Source organism: Talpa occidentalis, unplaced genomic scaffold (assembly GCF_014898055.3).
Source record: "Talpa occidentalis isolate TD23 unplaced genomic scaffold, MPIMG_talOcc4v2.1 talOcc4.14, whole genome shotgun sequence".
Taxonomy (NCBI): Eukaryota; Metazoa; Chordata; class Mammalia; order Eulipotyphla; family Talpidae; genus Talpa; species Talpa occidentalis.
In genome coordinates this window covers 22,840,671-22,867,281 of record NW_023601433.1, presented here as the reverse complement: position 1 = coordinate 22,867,281, position 26,611 = coordinate 22,840,671, and the positions used below count along the sequence as shown (strand labels likewise).

The 26,611-nt window shown below is 37.4% G+C and overlaps 1 protein-coding gene across 1 annotated transcript in view; it reads right to left on the bottom strand.

Moving 5' to 3' along the window:
* The window catches only part of LOC119244411 (ankyrin repeat domain-containing protein 26-like), a 42,949-nt gene that overhangs the window by 10,365 nt on the left and 5,973 nt on the right, over positions 1–26,611 (bottom strand). Inside the window, exons 3-10 of the mRNA XM_037510198.2 lie at positions 25,711–25,866; positions 21,985–22,167; positions 21,272–21,424; positions 20,603–20,633; positions 20,179–20,311; positions 14,005–14,218; positions 12,356–12,476; positions 7,983–8,651 (exon numbers count right to left, since the gene is read on the bottom strand). Of these exons, the coding sequence (XP_037366095.2) occupies positions 7,983–8,651; positions 12,356–12,476; positions 14,005–14,218; positions 20,179–20,311; positions 20,603–20,633; positions 21,272–21,372 (1,269 nt within the window). The 5' untranslated portion in view covers positions 21,373–21,424; positions 21,985–22,167; positions 25,711–25,866. The remainder of the gene's footprint in view (positions 1–7,982; positions 8,652–12,355; positions 12,477–14,004; positions 14,219–20,178; positions 20,312–20,602; positions 20,634–21,271; positions 21,425–21,984; positions 22,168–25,710; positions 25,867–26,611) is intronic.

Below are 26,611 nucleotides of genomic sequence, written 5' to 3'. Positions count from 1 at the left end.
TACAATGCTAACATGTGTACTTTGAAAAATATCATCCATTGACCTTCTTTATCATACAACTTCTTCTTTACTGAATTCAGTTTAAGTAAGAGAAGTTGTTATCCTCTTGCCTAAACTGCTATGGAGCTTAGACAACAGATTCAAACCCCTAACCATTCTTCCCTGATCAATTTGCAAAACTTGACAACCCACTGAAACTCTCAAAGGGAAGTGGAGATGGAGGCGAGACTAATGGTGGCAAATTCCACACTGGGGAACATTTTCCCTCTTTTGTATTAGATCTTTACATTAACTTCAATTCTCGGCTTAAATCCTTCTGTCTCAGAATAAAAGTGAAGACTTTCCAATGGCCTTCAAGACACTTAGGACTCTGCCTCCACCTACCTTCCTGACCTCAACCCCTACAAATTTTCCCTCCTACACTGCCACCCCTCATTTGTCTGAAAATGGGGGTCTGGGGCCAAAGTAACATATCACAGAGTTATACAATTCTCTTAGTGTTGGATAATCTAGGTCCAAATGATAATAATTGAGCCTTAAAATGAGAATTATCAGAAAATTATTTATAAAAATGTTCAAAGTATAAATCACAGTGAGAAGATTAAATCAGAATTTTGCCAACATTTGTCTCAAATTATAATTTCATGAAAAATAGATGCCTTTAAAGTGCTGAGCAGGTCTTTAGAACACATAATTTGAGACTAAAATATTTTCAAATTCAATTCAAACTGACATGAGTAAAAATAAAGCTATATCAACTGTTATCTAAAATAACCAAAAAAAAAAAAAATAGTAAAGTTCTGAAAGAAAAGTTCTATGAGATGCAGCCTCTACATCTCAGTTCATCTGAAAAATCTGGAAAACCTTGACTGTCCAGGTAATACACTTACTTGACTATTAATTCCAAAATATTCATTTTAGGTATGAGCGATTTTACCTACCTGCCTCATCATAGTACAAAACTGGAGTTACAAAGATTCATATTTTTATTTTAGCAGAATGACTAAGTTATTAATATCAGTCTGTAGCTATTGACAACTTATTGTTTGGCCTTTTAAAATTTCATAGGTGAGATTAGAGAAAACAAAGACTCTGCGGAGACCTACAAATAGTCCAAGGTCAGCTGGTAAGCTTGTGCGGAAAAGCGGTGCACTTGAAAAGCATACGCGGGACACAACTGCCCAGGTCCCCGAGCCTGCGACCTAGGCTTGAGGGAAGATGCTCAGGAGCCCTCATTGAGGTGAATCTCCCTCACTAAGTAATCAGGCACATGGATATGGGAGCAGGGTGCAAAAGGCACCATTTCTGCAGACACTGAACTGGGCTACAGCCCGCATCCTAGACCTGAGGGCTTTGGAACTGAGACCCGGGGCATGGAATTTGGGGCATGGGAACCTCACAATGGTGGGGCACAAGGCAGATGCAGACCCCCATGCCGTTGAGGCACTCCACGTCACTCCCACGGGGTAAAAAAAAAGTTCCCTAAGGTCACTAGCAAAGAGCTCTGGGGCCAACTAGCGACCAGAAAAAAATCACCAACACCCTATAGTTGGAAACCCTCTCTCAGGCACTGAGAGCATGTGGGCCACGCAAACGGGGATAAGGAGGGAAATAAGGCGTGGAGCAAGACCCCATCGTGGAACTGAGAGCTAGGCACAGGATCCAGGGCGTGGGACGTGCCATAGCAGTGGCCACTGCACAGGGTGACAGCCAGTGTTTTGGATCTGATAGCCCAGGAACTGAGACATAGAGTGCAGAATTCAGGGTGCGGGATTCATACAGCAGTGGAAGAACACCGGGTGAACACAGGGCAGACACAGCACCCAGCTTGAATAAGAGCCCGTGTTGTGATGCTCCCCTCCGCACTCCCTCTGCTACTCAGAGAACCACTCGGAAAAAGCATGGGTCAGCAAGCACGGGCCTCTGGTGCCACCTCGCTACCAGAACTAAATCACTAACTAGCTGATTCTCTGTTGGAACTGAGTAAATATAGAGGGAGGGAATGTAAGGGACAGAGCCCAGCTTACAGCATCAACGCCAGGTGGAGTTTTGGCCTACCAGTGCTGGTCTCAGTCTGGTAAACAGTTTCCGACACCCTTAAAGGAGCACTCCAAAGAGATGCCCACCAACACCAGTGGCACAGCGTCCCAACGCATAGAACTAATTAGAAAGCAAACAACAGGGAGAAGAAAAAACATAAATAACCAAGCAAGCCCGCAGGAGGACACAACACAAAAAGAAATACAGTCACCAGAACTCAACAATGACATGGAACTTCTCGGCCTATCAGATAGAGAATTAATAATCATCCTGATTAAAAAGCAGAAAAAAAAATGAAAAGGAAAGAAAATGATTTGAGACAAATAATCATTGAACTGAAGAATGAAACTGAGACCTTAAGAAAGGAAAGAAAAGAAATGCAGGAGATAAAAAGATTACTAGAGGAGATAAAACTCTGGGAAAAGCAATGAAAAAAGAATCGATGAAATGGAAGAACAGATTAGTACTATCAAAGATACAGAAATAAAAAGAGCAAAAAGAGAAAAGGAGAGAGAAGTGCAAATGAAACAGTATATGGAGACTCTTAGACAATTATCAGACTCCATGAAGAGAGGAAATGTAAGAGTTATAGGCATTCCAGAAGGTGAGGAGAGAGACAAAGGAACTGAGAAATTATTCAAGGAGATAATTGAAGAAAACTTCCCAAGCATGAAAAAGGAAATGAATACAGACATACAAGAAGTGAGAAGAACTTCCAGTTACCATAATGAAAAGAAAATCACAGCAAGATACCTAGTAGTAAGCTTGAAAGTGTCCAAGACAAGGAAAAAATAATGAAACTGGCAAGGAGGAAGAAAAGATAACTTATATGGGAAAACCAATCAGGTTAACTTCTGACTTCTTTGAAGAAACATTACGGGCAAGAAGAGAATGGAATAATATATTCAGCAAAGTTCAACACAGCAAACATCAACCAGAATACTTTACCCTGAAAAACTCTCCTTCCTCTACGAAGGAAAAATATGAACCTTCTCAGACAAACAGAAACTCCAGAAATTCATTACAACTAAACCCCCACTCCAAAAAATTCTACAAGAAGTCCTAAAGCCAAAACCAACAGAGGAATGAACAAGAAGAACAGAATACAGCAAGGAATAAAATCACAAAAAAGCCAAACAAAATGGCAAACACAGAAGCCAACATATCAATATTAACTCTAAATGTAAATGGATTAAACTCATCAATAAAAAGACACAGAGTAGCAGGCTGGATTAAAAAACAAAATCCAACCTTCTACTGTCTCCAGGAAACACATTTAACCACAAAAGATAAACACAGACTGAAAGTAAAAGGGTGGAAAACAATCCTACAAGCAAATGGACCAAAAAAGAAGGCAGGAACAGCCATACTTATATCAGATGAAATAGACTTCAAATTAAAAAAAGTAAAAAGAGACATAGATGGACACTACATTATGATCAAGGGGACAATATATCAGGAATATATAATACTCATCAACATATACTCACCAAATGAAGGGGCACCAAAATATATTAGACAATTATTATCAGCTCTGACAACAGATATTAAAGAAAATACATATATAATGGGAGACTTCAACACCCCACTCTCACCAACGGACAGATCAACAAGACAAAAAATAAACAAAGACACTACAGACCTAAATAAAGACATAGAACTCACAGTCTTAACAGACATCTATAGGACACTGCACCCAAAAAAATCCAAGTACACATTTTTCTCAAGTGTGCATGGATCATTCTCCAGAATCAATCACATAATGGGCCACAAACAAATATCAACAGATACATGAAGATCAAAATCATTCCAACTATCTTCTCCAATCATATAGGCATCAAGCTAGAAATAAATCATGACAAGAAAACAAGGAACCCTCCAACTTCATGGAGATTGAAATCCACACTACTGGAAGACCACTGGACCAATGAGGAGATCAAAGAAGAAATTAAAAAATACTTTGAGTTGAATGACAAGGAGGACACCACTTACCAGAATGTATGGGATGCAGCAAAAGCAGTAATAAGAGGAAAATATATAGCAATACAGGCTCACATCAACAAACAAGAAAGAACTCAAAGAAACAACCTAATCTCACATCTCAAAGAACTAGAAAAAGAACAACCAAAAAAACCCTAAAGCCAGTAGAAGAAAGGAAATAATAAAACTCAAAGCAGAAATAAATGAAATGGATATTTAAAAAAACAACCAAAAGATCAATGAAAGCAAAAGTTGGTTCTTTGAAAGAATATAAACAAAATAGACAAACCTCTAGCAAGGCTCACAAAGAAAAAAATGGGAGAAAACACATATAAATAGGATAATAAATGAAAGAGGAGAAATCACAACAGACTCAGTAGAAATCAAAAGAATAATCAGAGATTACAATGAAAACTTATACGCAAACAAATTCAACAACCTGGAAGAGATGGACAAATTCCTAGAACGATATAATCATCCAAAGCTGGACAAAGAAGAAATAGAACAACTAAACAGACCAATTACAAGCAGCGAAATTGAAGCAGTAATCAAAGCACTCCCCAAAAACAAAAGCCCAGGCTCAGATGGCTTCACAAATGAATTCTACCAAATGTTCAGCAGTGAATTAGTGCCTATCCTGCATAAACCCTTTCAAAAAATTTAAAAAGAAGGAATACTACCAAATGCATTCTATGAAGCCAACATTACACTAATAACAAAACCCAACAAAGACATCACAAAAAAAGAAAATTACAGGCCAATCTCCCTAATGAACATTGATGCAAAAATCCTCAATAAAATCCTTGCCAACAGAATCCAACAATGCATCCATAAGATAATTCACCAAGTAGGATTTATTCCAGGGACACAAGCATAGTTCAACATCCAAAAATCAATCAACATAATCCAACACATCAACAAAAAGAAATATAAAAACCACATGATAATATCCATAGATGCTGAGAAAGCATTTGACAAAGTACAACACCCATTCATGATAAAGGCCCTTGAAATTCTCGGGATACAAGGAACATACCTCAACATCATAAAGGCCATCAATGACAAGCCAACAGCCAATATCATTCTCAATGTTGAAAAGCTGAAAGCATTCCCATTAAGATCTGTAACAAGACAAGGATGTCCACTCTCACCACTGCTTTTCAACATAATACTGGAAGTCCCAGCCACAGCAATAAGACAAGAGAAAGACATACAAGGAATCCAAATAGGCAAGGAAGAATTTAAACTATCACTATTTGTGGACGATATGATAATATACATAGAGAACCCCAAAACTCCACAGAAAAACTAATTAAACTAGGGCCTGCCCGGTGGCGCAGCAGTTGAGCGCTGGGTTTTGAAGCTGCCCGCAGCCTCTACAGCGCCAGTTCGATCCCTGGCTGCTCCCTGGCCCTGGAGTGGGGTCCCACAAGGCGCGCAGACCTCTCCTGCCATGCCCACTGCTCCCCTCAGCAGTGTACTTCAGTCCTTCTGCCTGCTCTGCTGCCTGCTCTGGCTCTGGTGAATTCTCTCACCCTCCCACGCTTCTCACTGTACCCAGTGCTTGTATAAATAAAAAAAAATATCTTAAAAAAAACCCAAAACTAATTAAACTAATCAATCAGTTTAGTAAAGTGGCATGATACAAAATCAATGCACAAAAATCAGTAGCCTTCCTACACACAAACAATAAATCTGAAGAAGAAGAATTCAAGAAAACCATACCTTTTATTACTGAAACAAAAAAATCAAATACTTGGGAATACACCTAACAAAAGAGGTAAAGGACCTATACAAAAAAAAAAAAAAAAAAAAAAAAAAAAAACTATAAAAGGCTATTAAAAGAAATAGAAGTAGACACAAAGAAATAGAAAGACATGCCCTGCTCATGGATCGGAAGGATTAACATTACCAAAATGGCCATTGTACCAAAAGCAATCTACAGATTCAATGCTATTCCAATTAAAATTTCAATGTCATTCTTCAAAGATATAGAAAAAAATATTGATGAAATTCATATGGAGCCACGGAAACACCAAATATCCAAAACCCTCCTGAAAAAAAAAAGAAGGGAATGGAGGCATCACACTCCCAGACTTCAAACTATACTACAAAGCAATAATAATCAAAACTGCATGGTATTGGAACCAGAACAGACACACAGACCAATGGAACCAAAAAGAAAACCCAGAAATAAACCCACAGATTTATGGTCAACTAATCTTTGACAAAGGAGCAGGAATATGCACTGGAGCAAAGAAAGTTTGTTCAATAAATGGTGCTGGGATCACTGGGTCACTACATGCAAATGAATGAAACTTGCCTACTAACTCACACCATGCACAAAAACCAACTCAAAATGGATTAAAGAATTAGACATAAGACCTGAAACCATAAAATATACAGAAGGAAATATAGGCAAACCACTACATGACATGCACCTCAAAGACATCTTTACAGACACATCGCCCAAAGCAGTGATAGTAAAGGCAAAGATAAACAGCTGGGACTACATCAAATTAGAGAGCTTCTGCACAGCGAAAGAAACAATAACTAAAACAAAGAGAAACCCCACGGACTGGGAGAAAATTTTTACACACAACACTAATGAGAAAGGACTGATCTCAAAAATTTACAGAGCTGATAAGACTCAACAAAAATAAAGAAAGTAATCCAGTCAAAAAATGGACAGAAGAGCTAAAAAGAAACTTCTCCAAAGAGGAAATACAAATGGCCAACAGGCATATGAAAAAAATGTTCAACATCACTTGTAATCAGGGAAATGCAAATCAAAACTACCATGAGATACCATCTCACACCAGAATGGCACATATTAAAAAAAACTAGCAACAGCAAATGTTGGTGAGGATGTGGAGAAAAAAGAACTCTCCTGCACTCTTGGTGGGAGTGCAAACTTGTCCAAACACTATGGAAAGGTGTGTGGAGATTCCTCGACCTACTAAAGATAGAGCTTCCATATGATCCAGCAATTCCACTCCAGGTATTTACCCAAAGGACACAGAAACATTAATTCCAAAGAGCACCTGCACCCCTATGTTTATAGCAGCACTGTTTACAATAGCTAAGCTTTGGAAACAACCCAAATGCCCAAAAATAGATGACTGGATCAAGAAGATGTGGTGCATATACACCATGGAATATTACTCAGCATTCAAAAAAGATAAACACATGCAATTTGCAGCAACATGGGTGGAGCTGGAAGGGATCATGCTCAGCGAAATAAGCCAGAAAGAAAAAGAAAAATACTGAATGGTCTCACTCATAGCAGGAATCTAGAAAACTAAATAAGGGACCAGGAAAAAGAATAACTATAAGAAAGAAAAAATCAAAATCAACAAACAACTATGAACCAGAGACACACTATGGGGGAGGGGCAGGGAAAGGAGGGGCTGGGGTCAAAATAAGGGGGTTGCAATTGTATAGGGAACATAAAAATTAAAAAAAAAAATTGAGGACAAAAAGGGTGATTAGATACGCAAATTGTAGTAAATCTCTCCAATGCAATACTACTCAGTAATAATTTTAAAAATACATGTTGATATAAAAAAGTCTATTAAAATTATTGAGGCACAGCAGTATATTTCAGTCATCTGCCTATTCTGCTCCCCATTTTGTCTTTGGTGAATCCTCTCACCCTCCCACGCCTTGACCTGTACGCCAGCTCTTGTATAAAAATAAATAAATCTTTAAAAAAATAATAAAATAAAATAAAATAAAATTTCATAGGTGACTCCATGCCTTTGTATTGTGTAAAGCACCTCTCAAGTCTAATTTTTATTTACTGAACACAATAGATGGTTGTAAGCTGACAAAGCAAATATGATTATAGAGTCTATATATTTCTCACATTCACTAGATTCAATCTTTAGCCTTAACCAATTACTTCTTTTGAGTTTTCCTTCAGAAAGTTTGAAAAATATCATTCTTAATGGAATACTTACTTCTCTTGCTGCTTTTTCCTCTTCATACTTATATGTTCTTATTTTTAAACGATTACATTCATCAATTAACTCAACATTTGTTTCTTTTTGCTTCTCATTTTCAGTTTGAAGCCTTCTTATAGTGTCCTGAAGCTGGCCTTGAATATTCACTAATATCTCCTCTTTATTGTCAGCTTTGTTGTAAGCCTCATTCAGTTGCTGTTGAAGCAACATGTTTTCCCTTTGTATTTGAGATAATCTCTCCTCTAAATGTAGCTTCTCCTCTCTTGTCCCTTGGAAATGACATTCTAGGTCTCTCTCGGACTTGTGACTTTGACCACGATCTTGTACAGCAGCATCCTGTCTACGACGGCAGGATTCAACTTCTGATTTCAGTGTTTCTGTTTTTAGTTTTTCATTTTCCAATTGAGTGCTTAGCAAGTTATTTTCACACTTTAGAACAAGAAGTTGTTCACAATGTTGAGATACCGTTTTTGTAAGTCTTTCCTCACTCAGTTGTATTGTTTCTCGCAGAAAATCATTCATTTCTTCTAAAATTTCAATGGTCTTTTCTTTTTCCTGGTTTTTATTTTTCATTGTATTTATTTCCAGTTTTAGCATACTGATTTCATCCTGCAAAGTGTGGCTTTTATGTACTGGATCTTTCTCTCTTTCATTACTCTCAGAAGCCTAAGTAAAATATAGATTTTGTTAGCAGTCAACAAAATTACAATTTCTCTGAAATTAAAAGCAAATGATATGCTTATAAATGTAAAGATGGCAATAAAGGCTATCCAACTAAAAAAAAATCAGTTGGACATCAAAATTTACATAAGTATAACTGCCCCAAAGTTCAGGAATTTAACTGAAGACTGAGTCCATGACGATAAAAAAAGGAAACATGAGAAAACTAAGAATCTCAGAATTGGAAAGAGACTAGCTATGAATTACAACAAATGCAGAAGGCATAAAAGATTAGTGTATATCTTCAGACTGATTCAATTTCCTAAAAGTTTTCTTCTTCCCTGAGATTCCAATTACATTGTACTTTTTCAGCATTTTTAAGGTCAGTTATAAGGATTCAATCTATTGTTAACTGGTAAACCCAGGCATGGTAGTATGCCTGAATTTCTAAGCTACACATATGAATGGACTCATTTAGATGTCAATTCGGGAAGGGAGAAGTTAAAAATACAAGCAAACTACAGGATTTCCCCAGGTCCTCTGACTCTACTAGCTAGTGTACCAAACCACATCTGCTTCCTTGGAGTAAATATATTGATACAAAAGAAGTCTTCCGTTTGAAAGCACTAAAGGTAAATAAGGTGAAATTTATATGCTCTCTTTCAAAATCATGAGATTATTCCCTGGTGCTGTTAGTTTTATTTCTTCTTCAAAATGTTTAAAATGTGAAATAGAAAACCACTGCAGAATTTGTGGTAATAAAATAATTATTGATAAATTGTCACTAAGTATATATTATGGCATATCATTTCTAAAACTCCTTATATGGACATAGTTGCTATTTAAGAGGAAAAAAAAAAGTTACTTTTCTCGAAAATAGGAAAGTTACATCCAAAGTATTATCTTTGACAATACTTCTGACGAACATAGATGCAAAAATTCCCAACAAAAATCTTAGCAAACTGGATTAAAAGGACTGAAAACAAGAGCCCCATGGCACCTAAAGGCCTTAAGGCATGGTGATTTGGGGGCTCTCTGGCTTGGCATGCAGCCACATGGGGGCAGCCCTTCCCCCACTCCATACCTCATCCATGTTCTCTCAACCCCCAGCCTGGCAGGCTCCAACTGCAGTGGCGGTGGTGGGTTCCTTGCTCTACCAGCTAGTCCTGGGGCTCTGGCAGTGAGACTTGTCCAGGCCCAGAGTGAGCTGGGGGAAAGAGTCCTACAGGCTGTGCACATGGCCATCATGGCAGGCTCTGAGCAGTGGTGCTATAGGAGTCCTTGCTGCACCAGCCAGATAGGACACTGGCAAGCAGCTAAGAAAAGGGCCTCACACAGTGGGGCCGAAGCTCAAAGAGCCTCACAACGTGGGGCTGAAGAAAAAGGGCCTCATCACGGGGCCAAAGACTTTTGAAGAGCCTCACACCATGGGGCTGAAGAGTCCTTGTGCCTCACACCGTGGGGCTGAAGATTAAACATCCCTCTGTTTTTTGTTCTTGGTCATAAGAAGAAAGAACTTCTCAGTAAATACATTGGGCAATAAATTATACATATAAAAATATTGTAAATACATGGCATGGAGAATTACCTACTTAAAAATTAAACACTCAATAATTTGGCCCACTTGACAATGGGAAATTATTATTGTGCAAGGGCATGCCTGATAAGTAACCCAGAGCTGGCCGCAATTTTCCTTATATGGAAGTTCCATAAAGAAGCCTCCTAATGATTCATAAAGTTGATTACGCTAGGAGTTTCTAGGTAGAAAAAAGTTATAATAACTGATAACTGGGAAGCAACTGGTCTCTAGCTGCAGGCCATATAGATAGAGGAGTCTCCTGATACTGTAGCCTTGGCGGATAGGGAGGTGCCAAGGACTATTAGCTGTCTTAGGTAGTTGTTTAGGCTGAAATAATGAGTGTAAGTTTTAATTATCTATTAACTTTAAAGGTCACCTCTTTTCTCAAAACACGTGGGCACCAAAGGTCCATGGGAAAGGAATGTACTGATTGTTTCTGTTTTGTGTCTATGCATACAATGATGTAATCCCACCGCTTGCCTTAATGTATAAAGATCTGCTGAGACCCTCAGCAGAGATAATTGCACCAGAGAGAGTGTCTGTGTCTGCCTCACTCCCTTTCCCCTCAGCCCTCAAGTTTCGCCAACACTGTCGCATCCTTTCAGGGACACCTGACCTGACATTTTGCTGGAGCTGGTCTTCGGCACAGTGGCCTGCTCTCCAACAGCTCAGACTCATCAAAAAGCTCTTCTGCAGAGCCATATGCACGACCACACCTAGCCCCACTGAAGCATGCCAGCTCTTCAAGACTCCAGCCCCACTAAAGCTGGTTCTGAGGCCCACCATCAATGAGCTTGCTTGTCAGGTCTGGACAAGCAGTCACAGTTGCACTTTTTGAATACGACACTGGGATTGAAGTGGACCAATCATGTTTAAGCTCTCAATGGACCAATCTGACTGGTTCCATTCCAGGATTTTTTGAGCCCATTGAGGATTCTAAATTAGCCAATAAGGTGGTGTTTGAAAGGTGGGAACCCTGATGAGGATAAAAGCCCGCACAACAACTGACTTGATGCATTGAGCAGATCCTTTCATCAGACCCTTCACAGACAAATTTAACGGGACAGCAAGATTTCCACAGATCTTCACAGAGAACCCCACAGCTCTCTGTAGAATTTTGTAGGGACCACTGACACTTCCATAGTCTTCAACACTTCCAAGACCGCTGCAGACTGTGAGACCACCACAGATCTTTGCTTCAATCTGCAGTCTTGTAACTGGATCCTTGCAGCCTCCAGAGGTTACGAAGCAAGGTGACTGTGTTGGGGTAAATTGTGCTGGCCTCAGCCCACTGCCTGTGGATGGTCCCCGCCCCAGACCCCAGTTAGGCTAGCTCTGGCCACACCTCTCTGGAACCAAAAAGCCCTGACCTGAGTGCAGATCAGATTGGACATTTCCCCCTTTAATATCAGGCTCTAGGAGTCAAAACTGAACCAATCAGGTGTGGGCAAAATGGACCAATCAGGAGGGAGTTAAGAGAACCAATGAAGTTCCAGTCTACTTCATTAATTATTCAGATTGAAAAATGGAAAATGAGCTATTAGTGCTAAATGGTCCAATCAGATGCTTAGGATTGAAAATGGCCTGTTCAGGCTTATTCAGTGGGGGCCCCTGAAGGGGATACAAGGCAGAACAAGAGCCAGCCTGAGGCAGATGCAGCAGTGGTTTCTGTGGAGGTCTATTGACGTGTGGAAGTCTAAAGTCTACAAGGTTTACATTCTACAGAGGTCTGGTGAGTCCCATGGAGGTGGACTGCTTGATGCATCTCTCTTCAGAGTCCAGAAGCAGAATCTTTCTTCTTTGAAAATGGTTTGATGAAAGCTTTCTCTTCAAACAGCAATATGACTCCTTCTTTCTTCTGAAGCTTGGAGCAGAATGCTTCTTCAGAGGTGGTTCAATGAATCCTTCACTCTTCAGAGGATGGCTGCACACTGACTCAAGCTGGCTTTTGCTCTGCCTGGTATCTCCTTCAAGGCACCCCCTTCTACAAGCCTGACTGGACCATTGTAAATCCTAAGCATCTGATTGGAATGTTTGAAACCTGAACAATAGACATCAAATTAACATGATACTATAACTAGTTTGGATTATAGCGTTAGAAATATTAAAAGTTTGCCAGGGAGGAACTTGCCTTCATTAAATCACTTCTTAGAGCTCTCAGTTCCACAGCTACTGCTGACAGTGTGGACTCCAGCTGCTGCTTCACTTGATCGCCACTCCTATAGTGCTCTTCTTCTCTTTGCAGTCGATCCCTAAGTGTTCCAATAAAAAGTCAGTATATGAAAGGTACATATGACTCTAGGAAGTATTGCAGAGAGAAAAATTTTGAAATGATACTGTACAGTTAGGGTTAAAGTTAACCTTTTTGCTCCACATAGTTATTGGTACTGTCTTTGCATAGTTTAGTTACAAATTTAAAAGGGAAGTTTTTTTTTTTTTAAACAAGCTTACAAATACACTAGGAAAAAAAGTTCAACTTCACAAAATATTACAGTTACTACTAAAAATGATTCACAGTGTAGACAGCATCTGCAGATTTCTTTCACACAACATCCATCTGTAGATCACTATAATCCAAGACTAGGTGAGGGAGTCTGTTAGCTGTTGCCCTACTCTTTTTATGTTTCTACTTTTGCAACACTTTCCACTGAGCTTGTTGGTTACTAGGTATTTTAGAAATCATTTTTATACTCCTTTTGGAAAAAGACAACCCATATTCACTAAGTATAATAAAAAGTAATATGTGCTTTTAGCACAGACCTAGAAATAATTTGATATAGTAGGAGAGAATTGTTGAATACATTATTCAGTAATCACTTTCCACTTTTCTTTTTATTCCATGCATAGTTTAAGAATAAGACTACATAATTTTTTGTTTGCAGTAATTTTATTATTTATTAAACTTTTTATTTTTTAACATGATTATTTATCTTTATACAATATTTGATTTCCCTGCTCATATGTAGTCCCCATAAATCTCCCACGACCACATCACCCATGGACTATACATTTTTAAAAACATCTTCTGTCTTCAGAAAAGTGGTCATTTCATGTGTGTTGTTGGAAATGGAAATTCATATAAACTCTCGTGAGAACAATTTAGAAATATAGATCAGAGACATTTCAGCATTGCTGCACTTCAGCCAAATACTATACTGAAGATTTTTTTTCTTCAGTATACAGATTAATACAAAAGGAAATCCTTGCAGCAATAGTTATAACACAGTATTCCATATGGTATACTTCTATATGGTCATTAAAAGCATGATTTGGAAGACTACACAGTAAATTATTAGCAAAAGTATTCACTATCAAAAACTTGCTATACTATTTCCAAGAATTTCATATTCCACAGCACTTAATAAAGGTTTCTACTCTGAAAAATCCTAGAAGACAAGTTGGCAATTACAAACTTCTCTCTTGGGCCTCCCCTGGTGGTGCCGGCAGTTGAGCGCTGCACTATGAAGCTGTTCGCAGCCTCTGCAGCACTGGTTTGATCCCGACCAGTGAGGGTCCCACATGGCACAGCAGATATGTCCTGTCTCACCCGCTGCTCCCCTCAGCAGTGTATTTCGTTAGTTTGCCTGTCCTGTTCCCTGCTCTGTCTCTGGTGAATTCTCTCACCCTCCCATGCATTTGGCCTGTACCCCAGTTCTTGTATAAATAAATAAATAAATCTGAAAAAAAACCTTTTAAAAAATTAAAAAAAACTTCTCTTATGTATTTGTAGTATTAAACGAAATAGTTGAAATATGTCTTTAAAACCAAAATGCTCAATACCTCAAATTGCAGCAGCAGTATTCTTGTTTCAAATTTTGCTGCTTAAGCTGTGAGCTTATGTCTTTTGTTGCTAATAGCTCCATTTTTAGTGCACAATTCTCATCTTTCATTTTTCTATATTTTTTCTTAAGTAGTTCACAGTGATTATCTTTAATTTCACATAATCTTTTATGTGGACAAATTAAATCCTGGCATTTTGAAAAGTTAGTAAAATCTGAATCAGGGAGAAAACACAAAGAGAAAAACAAAATATATAAGTACTCTTTTTTTGCATATAAATGGCGGTACATTTTCTCAGTCACTCATCCATACCTTAAACAGATACATACATATTGAGTACCTACAAAGTGGAAAAAAATATATTAAACTCTGCAGACAGAACAGATGGGAACACTGGCTCTTATTTAGCATAAGGGACAGATAAAGTTTAGCGTAAAGTCTAAATTCATACAGATACTACAAGAAAACAAAATTCTATGCTCACATGACAGCACTTGATCTAGATTAGGCCCAGGGAAGAGGTCCCTGAGGAACAGACTGTTGCCCTGAGGAATGAAGGAGAAGCAGAAAGCAAAGGAGAAAGAAAGCCACTCTAGGTAGGGGACAACATGTGCTGAAGTTTTATTACAATCTGCTTCTAGCCAAGAGAAAGTAACAGGTACTAATTTACCCTCCTACCTGAAACAAGCAAAAACAAAACAGAAAAAAAAATACAATAAAAAATAATGATTTTCAAGACAAAGAACTTCAGGTAATGAAAGACAATGCCCCAGCAGATCACTAGCTTAAGATAATTTCCAGATCATGACACAGGGAGAAGGTACTAAGGTGACATCTACCAGATACTCTTAGGTGAGATGATGAAATTGAGGGTCTGGTGAAACCAAGAAGATAGAGATCACAGGTCAGATCACTGAAGAGAAAAGGGAAGATCAAGAAAGAGCTCTGAAGATCTACAGAGGGGCCTTCTGGAGTATTCAACAGAGTAATAAGCAGTGAATTCATATGAAGAAGCCACCTGAGACCAAGGAGAAAAAATATCTGAAAAGAATAAACTGCACCAGGAATAGTGGTGCTTCCTTTAGCTAGTTTGGAAAAATTCATAATTAACAGGGCAATGAATAGAGCAGTGAGAAAGGTCTTGCCTTGGTATTGGGAAATAATTAGCCTGAGGGCATTACTCTGGATTCACCCAACAGATGAAAAGAGCAAGACCATGAAGGATCAAACTGTTTATAAGTAACTTAACTAAAAAAAAGAAAAAGAAGAAGAGTAAAGTCATGGAAGCTATTTTTTTCCCAAATAAGTAGCAGATTATATGAAAAATATAATGAGATTATATGAAAAATATAATCTCAGAGATGACAAGTATTCTGGTTGGGAATAAACATATATTATAATCAAACACACACACAAAAGACTAGTAAGGATGACCTTGGTGAACTGTGAGAAAAATTTTAAATGGCCATGATACAATTCTCCAAAGAGTTAGGGGAACGAAAAAAAAAAGTATTTTGAAAAAATGACCACAAACTTTCTAAACTTCATGAGAACTGTAGTTCCACAGGCCGAGGTAGTATCTGTGTAGGACAGGAGAAACAAAAGTAAACTGCTGTAATTTTGTCATACTGCATACGATATGGTATAGTAGTACTTGAATGTGGACAGTGATAAGTTAGTCTTACACTATAAACACTACAACCACCACTAAAAGAGTGAAACAAAAGAGTTATAGCTAATTATCTAATATAAGGAAATAAACTAAGTCATACAAATCACTTGATATTCTAGAAGGAAACAAAAGAAGGGGAACAAAGAGCTGGTGAGGCAAACAGAAATCAATCAGCATGATAACAGATTAAACCTAACTGTATATATATATATATATATATATATATATTGAAATTACATTAAAAGAAAATCATATGAAAACTTCAATGTAAAGGCATATGATCAAACTGAATCAAATAGCAAGTCCAACTAAATGCCACCAACAAGAAATGCAAGTTGAAAATAAAGGCACACATTTGTTAAAAGCATGGAAAAAGATATATACACTAATACCTGACAAAAAAGGAAGCTGAGCTGGTGTGGCTATGCTAATACCAGACAAAGTAGTTGTCAGAGCACAGACTATAATCAGCAATAAACAAGACAATTTCACAATAGAAGGGTCAATCTATAGGAAGGATAATAATCCTCTACGTTTATGAACTTAACACTAGCTATAGAATGCATGAAGCAAGTATCCATTCATGATAGTGACTCTAACCAAAATGGGGATGGAAGGAATCTACCTTAATATAATAAAGGCTATATACCACAAACTAACAACCAACATTATATTCAATGGTGAAAAACTGATAACTTTCCCCTTACGATTGGGAACAAAGCAAGATGCCCATTGTTACCCCTTCTTTTTAACTTAGTACTAGAGGTTTTGGTCAGAACTATCAGACAAAATCAAGAAACAAAGGGAATACAAGTCGGAAAGAAGTGAAACTATCACTACTTACAGATAATATATTATATTTAGAAAAATCCCAAAGACTCTATCAAAAAACAATAAATGAATATAGAAACAAAAAATGAATATAGCAAAGTGGCAGGTTCAAAATCAATATATAAAAATGATAGTAATTTAATAAGCAGACATTATCAAAATGGCCATCCTACCAAAAGCAATTTACAGATTTAATGCTATTCCAATAAAAATTTCAATGACATTCTTCAAAGAAATACAACAAATATTGATGAAATTCATATGGAGCCACCAAAAATCCAGAATAGCCAAATCTCTCCAGGAAAAAAAAAAAAAAGAAGGGAATGGAGGTATCACATTCCCAGACTTCAAGCTATACTACAAAGCCATAATAATCAAAACTGCATGGTATTAGAACAAGAACAGACACACGGACCAATGGAACGAAATAGAAAATTCAAAAATAAACCCAGATTTATGGGCAACTAATCTCTGACAAGGGAGCAAAGAATATGCAATGGAGCAAGGAAAGTTTGTTCAATAAATAGTGCTGGGAATACTGGGTCACCACATGCAAAAGAATGAAGCTTGACTGGTGCCTCACACCATGCACAAAAGCCAACTCAAAATGGATCAAAGAACTAGACATAAGACCTGAAACTATAAAATAAATAGAAGGAAATATAGGTAAAACACTACACGACATACACCTCAGTAATAACTTGAAAGACACATCACCCAAAGCAGTGATAGTGAAGGAACAGATAAACAGCTATGGCTACATCAAATTAAAGAGCTTCTGTACCACAAAAGAGACAGTAACCAAAACAAAGAGACACCCCACCAACTGGGAGAAAATTTTTGCACACAACACGAATGATAAAGGACTGATCACAAAAATCTACAAAGAGCTGCCGAGACACAACAAAGACAAAGTAAGCAACCCAGTCAAAACATGGGCAGAAGAGCTAAAAACAAATTGCTCCAAAGAGGAAATGCAAATGGCCAACAGGCATATGAAAAATTGTTCAACATCACTTGTAATCAGGGAAACGCAAATCAAAACTACAATGAGATACCATCTTACACCAGTGAGAATGGCACATATTAAAAAAAGTAGCAACAACACATGTTGGGGAGGATGTGGAGAAAAAGGAACCCTCCACTGCTGGTGGGAATGAAAACTGTTCCAACCACTATGGAGAGCTGTGTGGATATTCCTCAATCTGCTAAAGATGGAGTTTCCATATGATCCAGCAATTCCACTCCTAAGGTATTTACCCAAAGGACACAGAAACATTAATTCAAAAGGGCGCCTGCACCCCTAGGTTTATAGCAGTACTATTTACAATAGGTAAGCTATGGAAACAATCATAATGCCCCAAAATAATTGACTGGATCAAGAAGCTGTGGTACATATACACAATGGAATATTATTAAGCAATCAAAAAAGATAAATACATGCAATTTGCAGCAACATGGATGGAAATGGAAGGGATCATGCTCAGTGAAATAAGCCAGAAAGAAAAGAAAAATACCCAATGGTCTCACTCATAGCAGGAATTAAGAAAACCTAAATAAGGGATCAGGAAAAAGACTAATTATAATAAAGTAAAAATCAAAATCAACAAGCAACTATAGGGCCTCCCCTGGTGGTGCAGGCAGTTGAGTGCCGCACTGTGAAGCTGTCTACAGCCTCTGGAGTGCCAATTCAATCCCCATATCCAACGAGGGTCCCACATGGTGCGGCAGAGCTCTCCTGTCTTGCCAGCTGCTCCCCTCAGCAGTGTATCTCATCAGTCTGCCTATTCTGTTCCTAGCTCTGTCTCTGGTGAATCCTCTCACCCTCCCATGCATCTAGCCTATACCCCGGTTATTTATGTATAAATAAATAAATAAATAAATAATCATTAAAAAAAGAAAAAAACAAGCATCTATAAACCAGACACCCAATACAGGGAGGGGGAGAAAGGAGTAGGATCAAAACAACGGGGATGGGAATTGTCTGGGGACTATAACCAAGATGAGAATGCATACATTGTACAACAATGAAAAATGATGTAAAAAATATACAAAACTAAAAAAACAAAAATAAAAATAAATAAATATAAAAAGAAAAAAATAAAATAAATGATTCATTTCTCTAATTTATCTTTCTCTTTTCTCTGACTACCGTTTTTTCCCTTCTTCCTTGCTTCCTTATTTTTCTTTGTTGTTCTTTCTCTAGTCTTTTTGAAGTTTCCTTTTATCATTTGTTACTATCACAAATAGCTATGTCTTGGACTTAAAGTCTGTTTGTTGTTGACTTATTAAAAATGTTATATTATTCAATAAACTATACATTATAAAAAAAAGGCAATTTAAGAAAATTAAAAGGCAATTCACAGACTGGAAGAAAATTCTTGTAAAAACAAAGCTGATCAAGAAACTATTTTCAAAATGTCAGAACTCTCAAAACTCAACTAATAAGAAAACAACATAATTTTTAAATGATGAAAGATTTAGACACAGTTCAAAGAAGATATACAGATGGCAAATAAGCAAACAGAAAGATAGTCAATAGTATTGGTTATTTGGGAAATGCATACTAAAACCATAATAAAATACACATTTGAACACCTATCAGAATGGTAACATTAAAAAAACTGGCATCAGGGCCTCCCCAGTGCTTGAGCACCCTGCTGTCCACAGCCTCTGCAGTGCGGGTTCAGTTCCTGGCCAGTTGGGGAGAAACCCACATGGCGAGGCAGACCTCTCTTGCCTCACCCGCTGCTCCCCTCAGCAGTGTCTTCGGTCAGTCTGCCTGTTCTGCTCCCTGCTCTGTCTCTGGTGAATTCTCTCACCCTCCCGTGCCTCTGACTGTACCCCAGTTCTTGCATAAATAAATAAATCTTTAAAAAAAAAAAACTGACAACACTGAGCGTTGATGAAGATATGGAAGAACTAGAAATCTCATAAGCTTTGGGTGGGAATGGAAAATGGTACAAGCCCTTTAGAAAACAATTTGGTAGTTTCTTAAGAAGGGAATATAAAGGGACTTGAGGAGACTTTGAGGGGTGATAGATGAGTTAACTATCTGGATTGTGAGGATGGTTTCATCTTTGTATACATATGTCAAAACTATCAAATTATACAATTTCTATAGGTGTGGTTTACCTAACAAAAGCTGTTGAAAACAAAAAGTCTTATTGTAGGAAAGACTACGCAGTCACTGAGACACAGATGAGAAAAGGACATGGAATAACACAAAATGCAACTAGTGGATGGTGGCCTTTAACCTAGAGCATTGAGAGATACTAGCTGGATTTTAAGGAAAGGGTAACATTATGAGATCTGAAGTTAAAACAATATATATGGCAATTATGTGTGCAGTACAGAAGAAGGTTTCCAGAGGTAAAATGTCAGGGGAAACATATCTGAGGATATTTCAGTATTCTAGGAGGGAAATAATGGAAATCTGACTTCGAGGGAAGGCCTAGGAGAGAGGAGAGTCAACAAAAACTATCATGGGGATTCTCACAGCTCTTTGGCTGGAAGTAATCAATAGCTCTCATTTCATCTCAATATAAAACATATTTCTGAGGTGAATAACATGAGAACAGATCTGTGCTCTATAGTGAAGTACTAGACAAAGTGTGCATGTGACACTACAGTATATGTGTTAAGCCTTTATAAGTAAACAATGCTCCTACCTTTACAATTCATGCAAAGTTGTTCCATTAACAACGTACAATTCTCATGTTCTGAGTAAAACGAATCACAACCTGTTGAGGCTGTTTCAGATGTCTGAGTTATGTCATCAGAGTCATCTGTAGGATTGATTTCCTGTTTGACATACAAATAAAAATATTTCAAAATGCTCAGTAACTATCAATAAATATGCTAAGTGTACAGAGGTGATAAATATTCACCTTTTTATAATAGCAAAAACACAGGTACTCCTTAAAGGAACTGACTTTCATGAAAAGGATACCTTTATATATGATTATTATTTATAAATTATTTTTAAAGTAAACATTTTTATAATGATTTAAGACTTTCAAGTTTTTCCTTATATCTTTTAAAATGTATTTTTACCACAAAATAATTTTTGTCCTTATTTATTCTTTACTATACCTTCTTCTCATTAGATGTTTTCTTTACAGGCCTATAAAAAGAAAAGATTTATTTTCAGGCAAATAGTAAATAGCCAACTATAAAGAATATCAAAACCTATTGTTATTATATAAAATCTTCTAACCCATACGTTCCTAAAAAGGGATTAAACACCAAGTAAAAAGAGTAATAACATTAAAGACCAAAAATGTACTGTAATATTAACAAATTATTAAATTACTTCAAATTAACAATCAAAAGACAAAAAGTAGAATCAATGTTATTTACATGATTTCATAGGAAACATATTCTCAGGTTTTTTGTGGTGGTCATTTTCAATAAAAAACAAGCTTTCACTGGTACTAAAACCTAACTGAGAAGTATTGTTCAAGTCCTTATATGAAAAGAAACCTTTTTAAATCATCATGGTGGTGGTATGTATGGTAACATACATCTGAAGAGATATGAACCTATCACCTAAAATATAGACAGGGTTGTAAATGAGATGCTACAATAAAAAGAAAAAAAAAATCGCTCATCCTCATCTATCGCATTTCAGGAGTATCTTTCAGATAAAGTTCATTTTCTCTTGCCTCAGTAAGTATGCCAGATTATGCTGTTTTATTTTCAGTAAAACGTAATCACTGCTAATATTCCTTTGTCAAGACAGGAAGAATTTATAGATTTTACCTTCCAACATCCTGATTGTTTTCATGTCTCCTGCTGTCACCTTGCTCCGGAAATACTACACCAGCCGTCTCATGTGTTACTGTCAGAGGTTCTGTTGGCATATTAATTACATAGGTGCTTTTCTTTCCTTTTTTTCTAGTAAAGCCAGGAACTCTAGTTAAAAATCCATAAGAAACTGTTTTAGAGGAAATCTATTGTAAACACTAAAAAAAAAAAAAAAGGAAAAATTCCAAAACTTATCTAACCTACTTCATTTATTGACTCGGAAAGCCAGGATGAAGTAACAACCATAGGCAAGGAAACATACTCCTTGCATCACTAACAAAAGACCCTGACCAAGGAACCAGCTAACTAACAAAACAAACCCTAGAAATTTGACTACAGAATTGAGGCTAAAAGAGGGGAAGGAGAGGAGAAGGTGACAAAGTAACAGGGATGAGAATCCAGCGGTCTAGGATAAAGCACTCTGGGTGCTTTGGCGGTGGGGATCGTGTGGTAACATCCACCTGATGAGGTGGGAACCTGTCCCCTCAAACATACACAGGCTTGTCAACCAATGTTCCTTCGATGAAGTCACCCAAAACTGACTGGTCCTCATTGTTACCTCTCAGCAGTATTTGTCTGACAAGTGTAAGATTTTTCTTGTGTTAGCCTATAAGCTACATCATACAGTCTGAGTTCCAGAAGAGTAATCACTGCTAATATTCCTTTACCTATACAGGAAGAAATTATAGACATTGCTGCCATTATTCTGTCTTGATTCATGTCTTCTGCTGTCACCAGTCACTGAATGCAAAACACCAGTCTTCCTGTTTACTTTAGGCACAGATACTGGTGAATTACATGTTTCATTTTTGCTCTTCTTTACTCCATTTTTATGCAAGCCAGGAATATTACTTTTGAAAAAGAAACAAAATAAAGCTAATTTAAAAAAAATACTTATGATGATTTAAAAAACAACTTTTGTAAAATAAAAATAAAATGGGAAGGGTTGAAGAGAAACAGGAAAAACAAAAACGGAAGAACAATCAGGATACAAAATGTAAAATACTGGAACAGAAGTCACCACAGTAATTTTGAAAACTACTAAATGCTAAATTTAAAACCTAGAGTTCACTGACTCAAAGTTATGACACACAGATGTGGAAATACTAATTAGCCAAATACGATGCTTATCAATTTCTTTTTAAATATAATAACATGTAAATGGAAAAATACTATTAGACACATACAATATGAATGAGGAAATCCAGGAAATATGCTGGGGCTGGGGTGAAAATGCCTATATGTTGGTTTGACTTCTGGTTCATGATCAAATAAGTCATAATTCATCATGCCCCCTTCCAAGAACAATTTGGTGTCACCCATGGACAAAACAAAATGCCTTTCTGAGAGTTGAGTGCTCCAGTCCTATACACAAGAGATCTCAGAGGGATGGCTGCTTCGTTGTAGTGTGTACAGGCTCACAGACCAGTCTCAGCAGTGGACCCTGCAGGGCCCAAGACTTGGCTCCACACACTCTTAAGCTGCATCCAGGAACAGCTGGAAAACCCTGCCTTCAGCAATCTCTCCAGATGGGGCAGCATTCATTGAACTGCAGACCTTAATTTCCATTCTCCCCAAAGCCTATTTAGAGGAACAGGTGGTTGTGTTCAAAAACACCATGTCACACAGCATACATTTCTCCTACCATGGGGAACAATACAGACAAACATCGTAAGTTAATTTTACATACTGACAGTTCATAATTCTGTGGCAAGAATGTTTTTAAACTCCTATAATTTACTAGTTGCTTCTTTAAGTAATAGCATATAAATAGTTTTTCTACTCATCAGATCCATTTGACCTTATATAAAATACCATATACAAGTAAAAGGTTTAAAAGTGAGGAAATATATGACTGAGCTTAAACCACACAATGCAGAACATGCATAGAGCAAATACTGCATATTGCAGAGAGCCAAAGGAATCCCAAAGAGCATATAATTGACAAGTAGACTTTCACCAGGGACCCACACAAAACTGTTTAGTCTAAGTGAGAATTAGTATAAAATATAAAATAAAACACACAGATTAAACTCCATTCACTCAGTGAGCCTTCAGGGGATAATATTCCAGCCCAGTTTGGGCACTGAAATAATAGAAGAGATCAGACCAAAATCCTACCCTTGAGAATGAAGTAAACAGATGATGAACTCGATGTCAAAACATATATCCTGCTAGAGTATACTATAGCAGAGATAAGGAAATTTGGAGGTTTGTAAGCAGGGAAGGCATAAGAATAAGACTCAAAATGGCCAACCCCTCAGATATTGCTGAGAAAGTAGCTTGTGAAGGAATGAAAGGAGCAATCATAAGGATATCAGAAGATAAATCATTCCAGTTAGAATCAATAGCAAGTACAGGGGTATGTCTTCAGGGTGACAGAATGTTGAAAAGGTCAACGTGGTTGGAGCACAACGGAAGGGACAGAATATGGAAATTCTTTTTTTCTAAGATTTATTTATTTATGCATACAATAACTGAGGTGCAAGCCAGAGGTGTCAGGAGGTGGTGAGAGGATTCACCAGAGATAGAGTGGGGAACAGAACAGGTAGACTGACTGAAATACACTGCTGAGGGGAGCAGCGGGTTGGACAGGAGAGGTGGCTGTGCCATATGGGTCACCTCCCTGACCAGCCAGGGATCAAAATCATGCTGCAGAGGCTGTAGATAGCTTTACAGTATTGTGCTCAACCCCTTGTGCCACCAGGGAGGCCCCCTAGAATACGGAAATTCAAGTGACAGTGAGAGACAGAGACTTCAGGGAGACAAAAACTGATCTAAGGGGAACAGAAAGTGTAGGGGTTGCTTTGTATTTGAAGAACATTGGCATGTACTGCGACTGAAGAGGGAGTCAAAACAGAGGAACAGCATAATCTTTGCTATGTCAAAATAGGCCACTGATTTTAAAGAGTAAAAAAGACAGATACTAAGAAACCAAATAAAAGTTTTGGACACTAGTAAAGAGAGCAGATGATTTGGGATTCAACATGTAACAGGATATTGGCTTCGGGATATATTTGGCAGGGAAACCTGACAAGATTGACCATCAGATTCAATGTCAGAAGCAAAAGAAAGAGAAAGATAACAACCGAAGTGACACCCAACACATTGACAGAACAAGAGATGCCACTAAGGAACTAATACTCTGCAAGAGTGAAGACATGAACAGAAGAACTGGTGTGAGAAACAATATCAGTAATTCAATTGGAGAAAAGGGAAACTTGCATAACAACAACCATCCATCAAAAAGAATGATATCCAGCAAGGGATTTGATTTCAGTAATCAAGAAAAAAAGATCTGAAGTGGAAATATCATTTTGGAATCATTAATAAATACAAGGAAATAAAAGTCATGTGACAGAGGATCAAGGACTGAATCCTGGGATTTTTACTTTACTCAAAAGTAGGGTGGAGTTGAAGAGCTAGGAAACACAGACTGAGGTAGAAGAAAAGGAAATACATCAGGGACACAGGTAAGTGAGTTCTCCCTCTGAAAATGCCAGACCTGTAATCAAATGAAAGCAATGCTGCAGTAAAGAGATTTCCATTAAGGAAAATTTAGCCTATCAGTCTAAAACAGTATGTGTGGATACAGTGATGTGAAAAATTGGCAGTAATCTTTAAAAAGCAACTTTGGAGGAGGGGTGGGTAAGAAGTTTACTGGAGCGAATTCAAAGTGAAAATGAGGAGGATGGATGGTGCTCTAGGACTTAGCTAAGTAGTATGACAGTGGAGGATCCTGTTCTCTTCTTGTTTTACTGTAGATTCCAACACCCAATATTGATTATTCAGGACGTTTTATTACTAAAATTTTTCTTAATTTTCAATGTGGTAATAATTGGTAAACATGGCAGACCAATTCAAAATATTTATAAAATTAAGAAAGCAAGGTTTCTGAAATGTTTCCATTCATGGAAATGAATCTATTCATTGAATCTTTCATACAAAACAAAGTATTTAATGTAAAAAAGCTCCTCCACAATATAACTAAACAAAGAAACAAGCAAAATTAAACCAAAACAGGCCCTGGAAATATGGCTGCAGAACTGATGCTACTATACGGTGACAGGAGACAGAGAAAACAGAACAGAGAGGGAGCCCAGATCTACACTAAAGCACTATGAGTGCTGTGATGGTGGGTGTCTTGTGGTAAAGTACATCTTGCGATGTGTGAACCTATCCCACCACACATACAGAGGCTTGAAAAACAATGCTCCCTCAGTGAAATAAGAAAATGTCACTGGACCTCCTCTTTCCACTTTTAGCAGTATTTGTCTGAAAAGGCTGAGCCTTCTCGTACTTTGCCTAGCACACTATACCATGCTGCTTAATTTCCAAACAAATAATCACTGCTAATATTCCTTTAAAATTAGAGGGAGAATTATGGATTTTACCTTCTGGCATTCTCATCTGAGTCATATCTCCTGGCATCTACATTCACTGGAAGTTCAGCACCAGCCTGCTCGCTGACTTGACCCACATAATCTGGTGAAGACCATGGATCAGTTTGGCTTTCCTTTACTACATTTTTCTGCAAGCTAGGATCCGTCCTTTAAAAAACAAACCATGTAAAAGCTAATGTTTATTAAGAAATCTTCTGATAAAGACTAATAAAACATCTTTTATAAATACCACAACTTAGTCATTAATTAATTTTTGAAATATTTATGAAGAAGTAAAAATGAAAAGCAAGGAAACAAACCCCATGCTGCAAAGTCAGATATGCAATCATGATACTATCTGATAGCTAAGAGCACATATATGGCATGCTGAAAGTGAGCACAACGGAGGCTTTGCAGAGGAGGTAAGAAGACACAGAGGGAAGAAAACCATTCCACATGGAGGTTACAACATGCATACAAATATAAGGCACATCACAACTATGTGTTCCCAAAAACTTGAAAGTGTAAGATCAAAACACTGAGAGATGAGTGACCCAGAAATTCTGATATATCTTGAAAGCTACACAAGTGTTTAAGTTCACTGCCAAATACTATTGACTCTAGGCAAAATGTACTAATAAGATGTGTCATGTGATACTGGCCATTTATAATGCAATAATGTGCAACTGATTGAAAAATTTTGGGTTGTTGGAAAAGTCATGACATATTTTTTCTGTGTTTTTCAAGCAAAAATGTATCATGACTTTTCCAAGAGTCCAACAGTATGAAACAGGTATAATGGAAAAATTCTAAGAAATATCTCATGGGTGAGAATAGATTAACTTTTAAAACAACCATCTGTTGGAAAGACATCAGGGTCCTGACCAAATAAGTTTTACTTCATCAGGTCCCC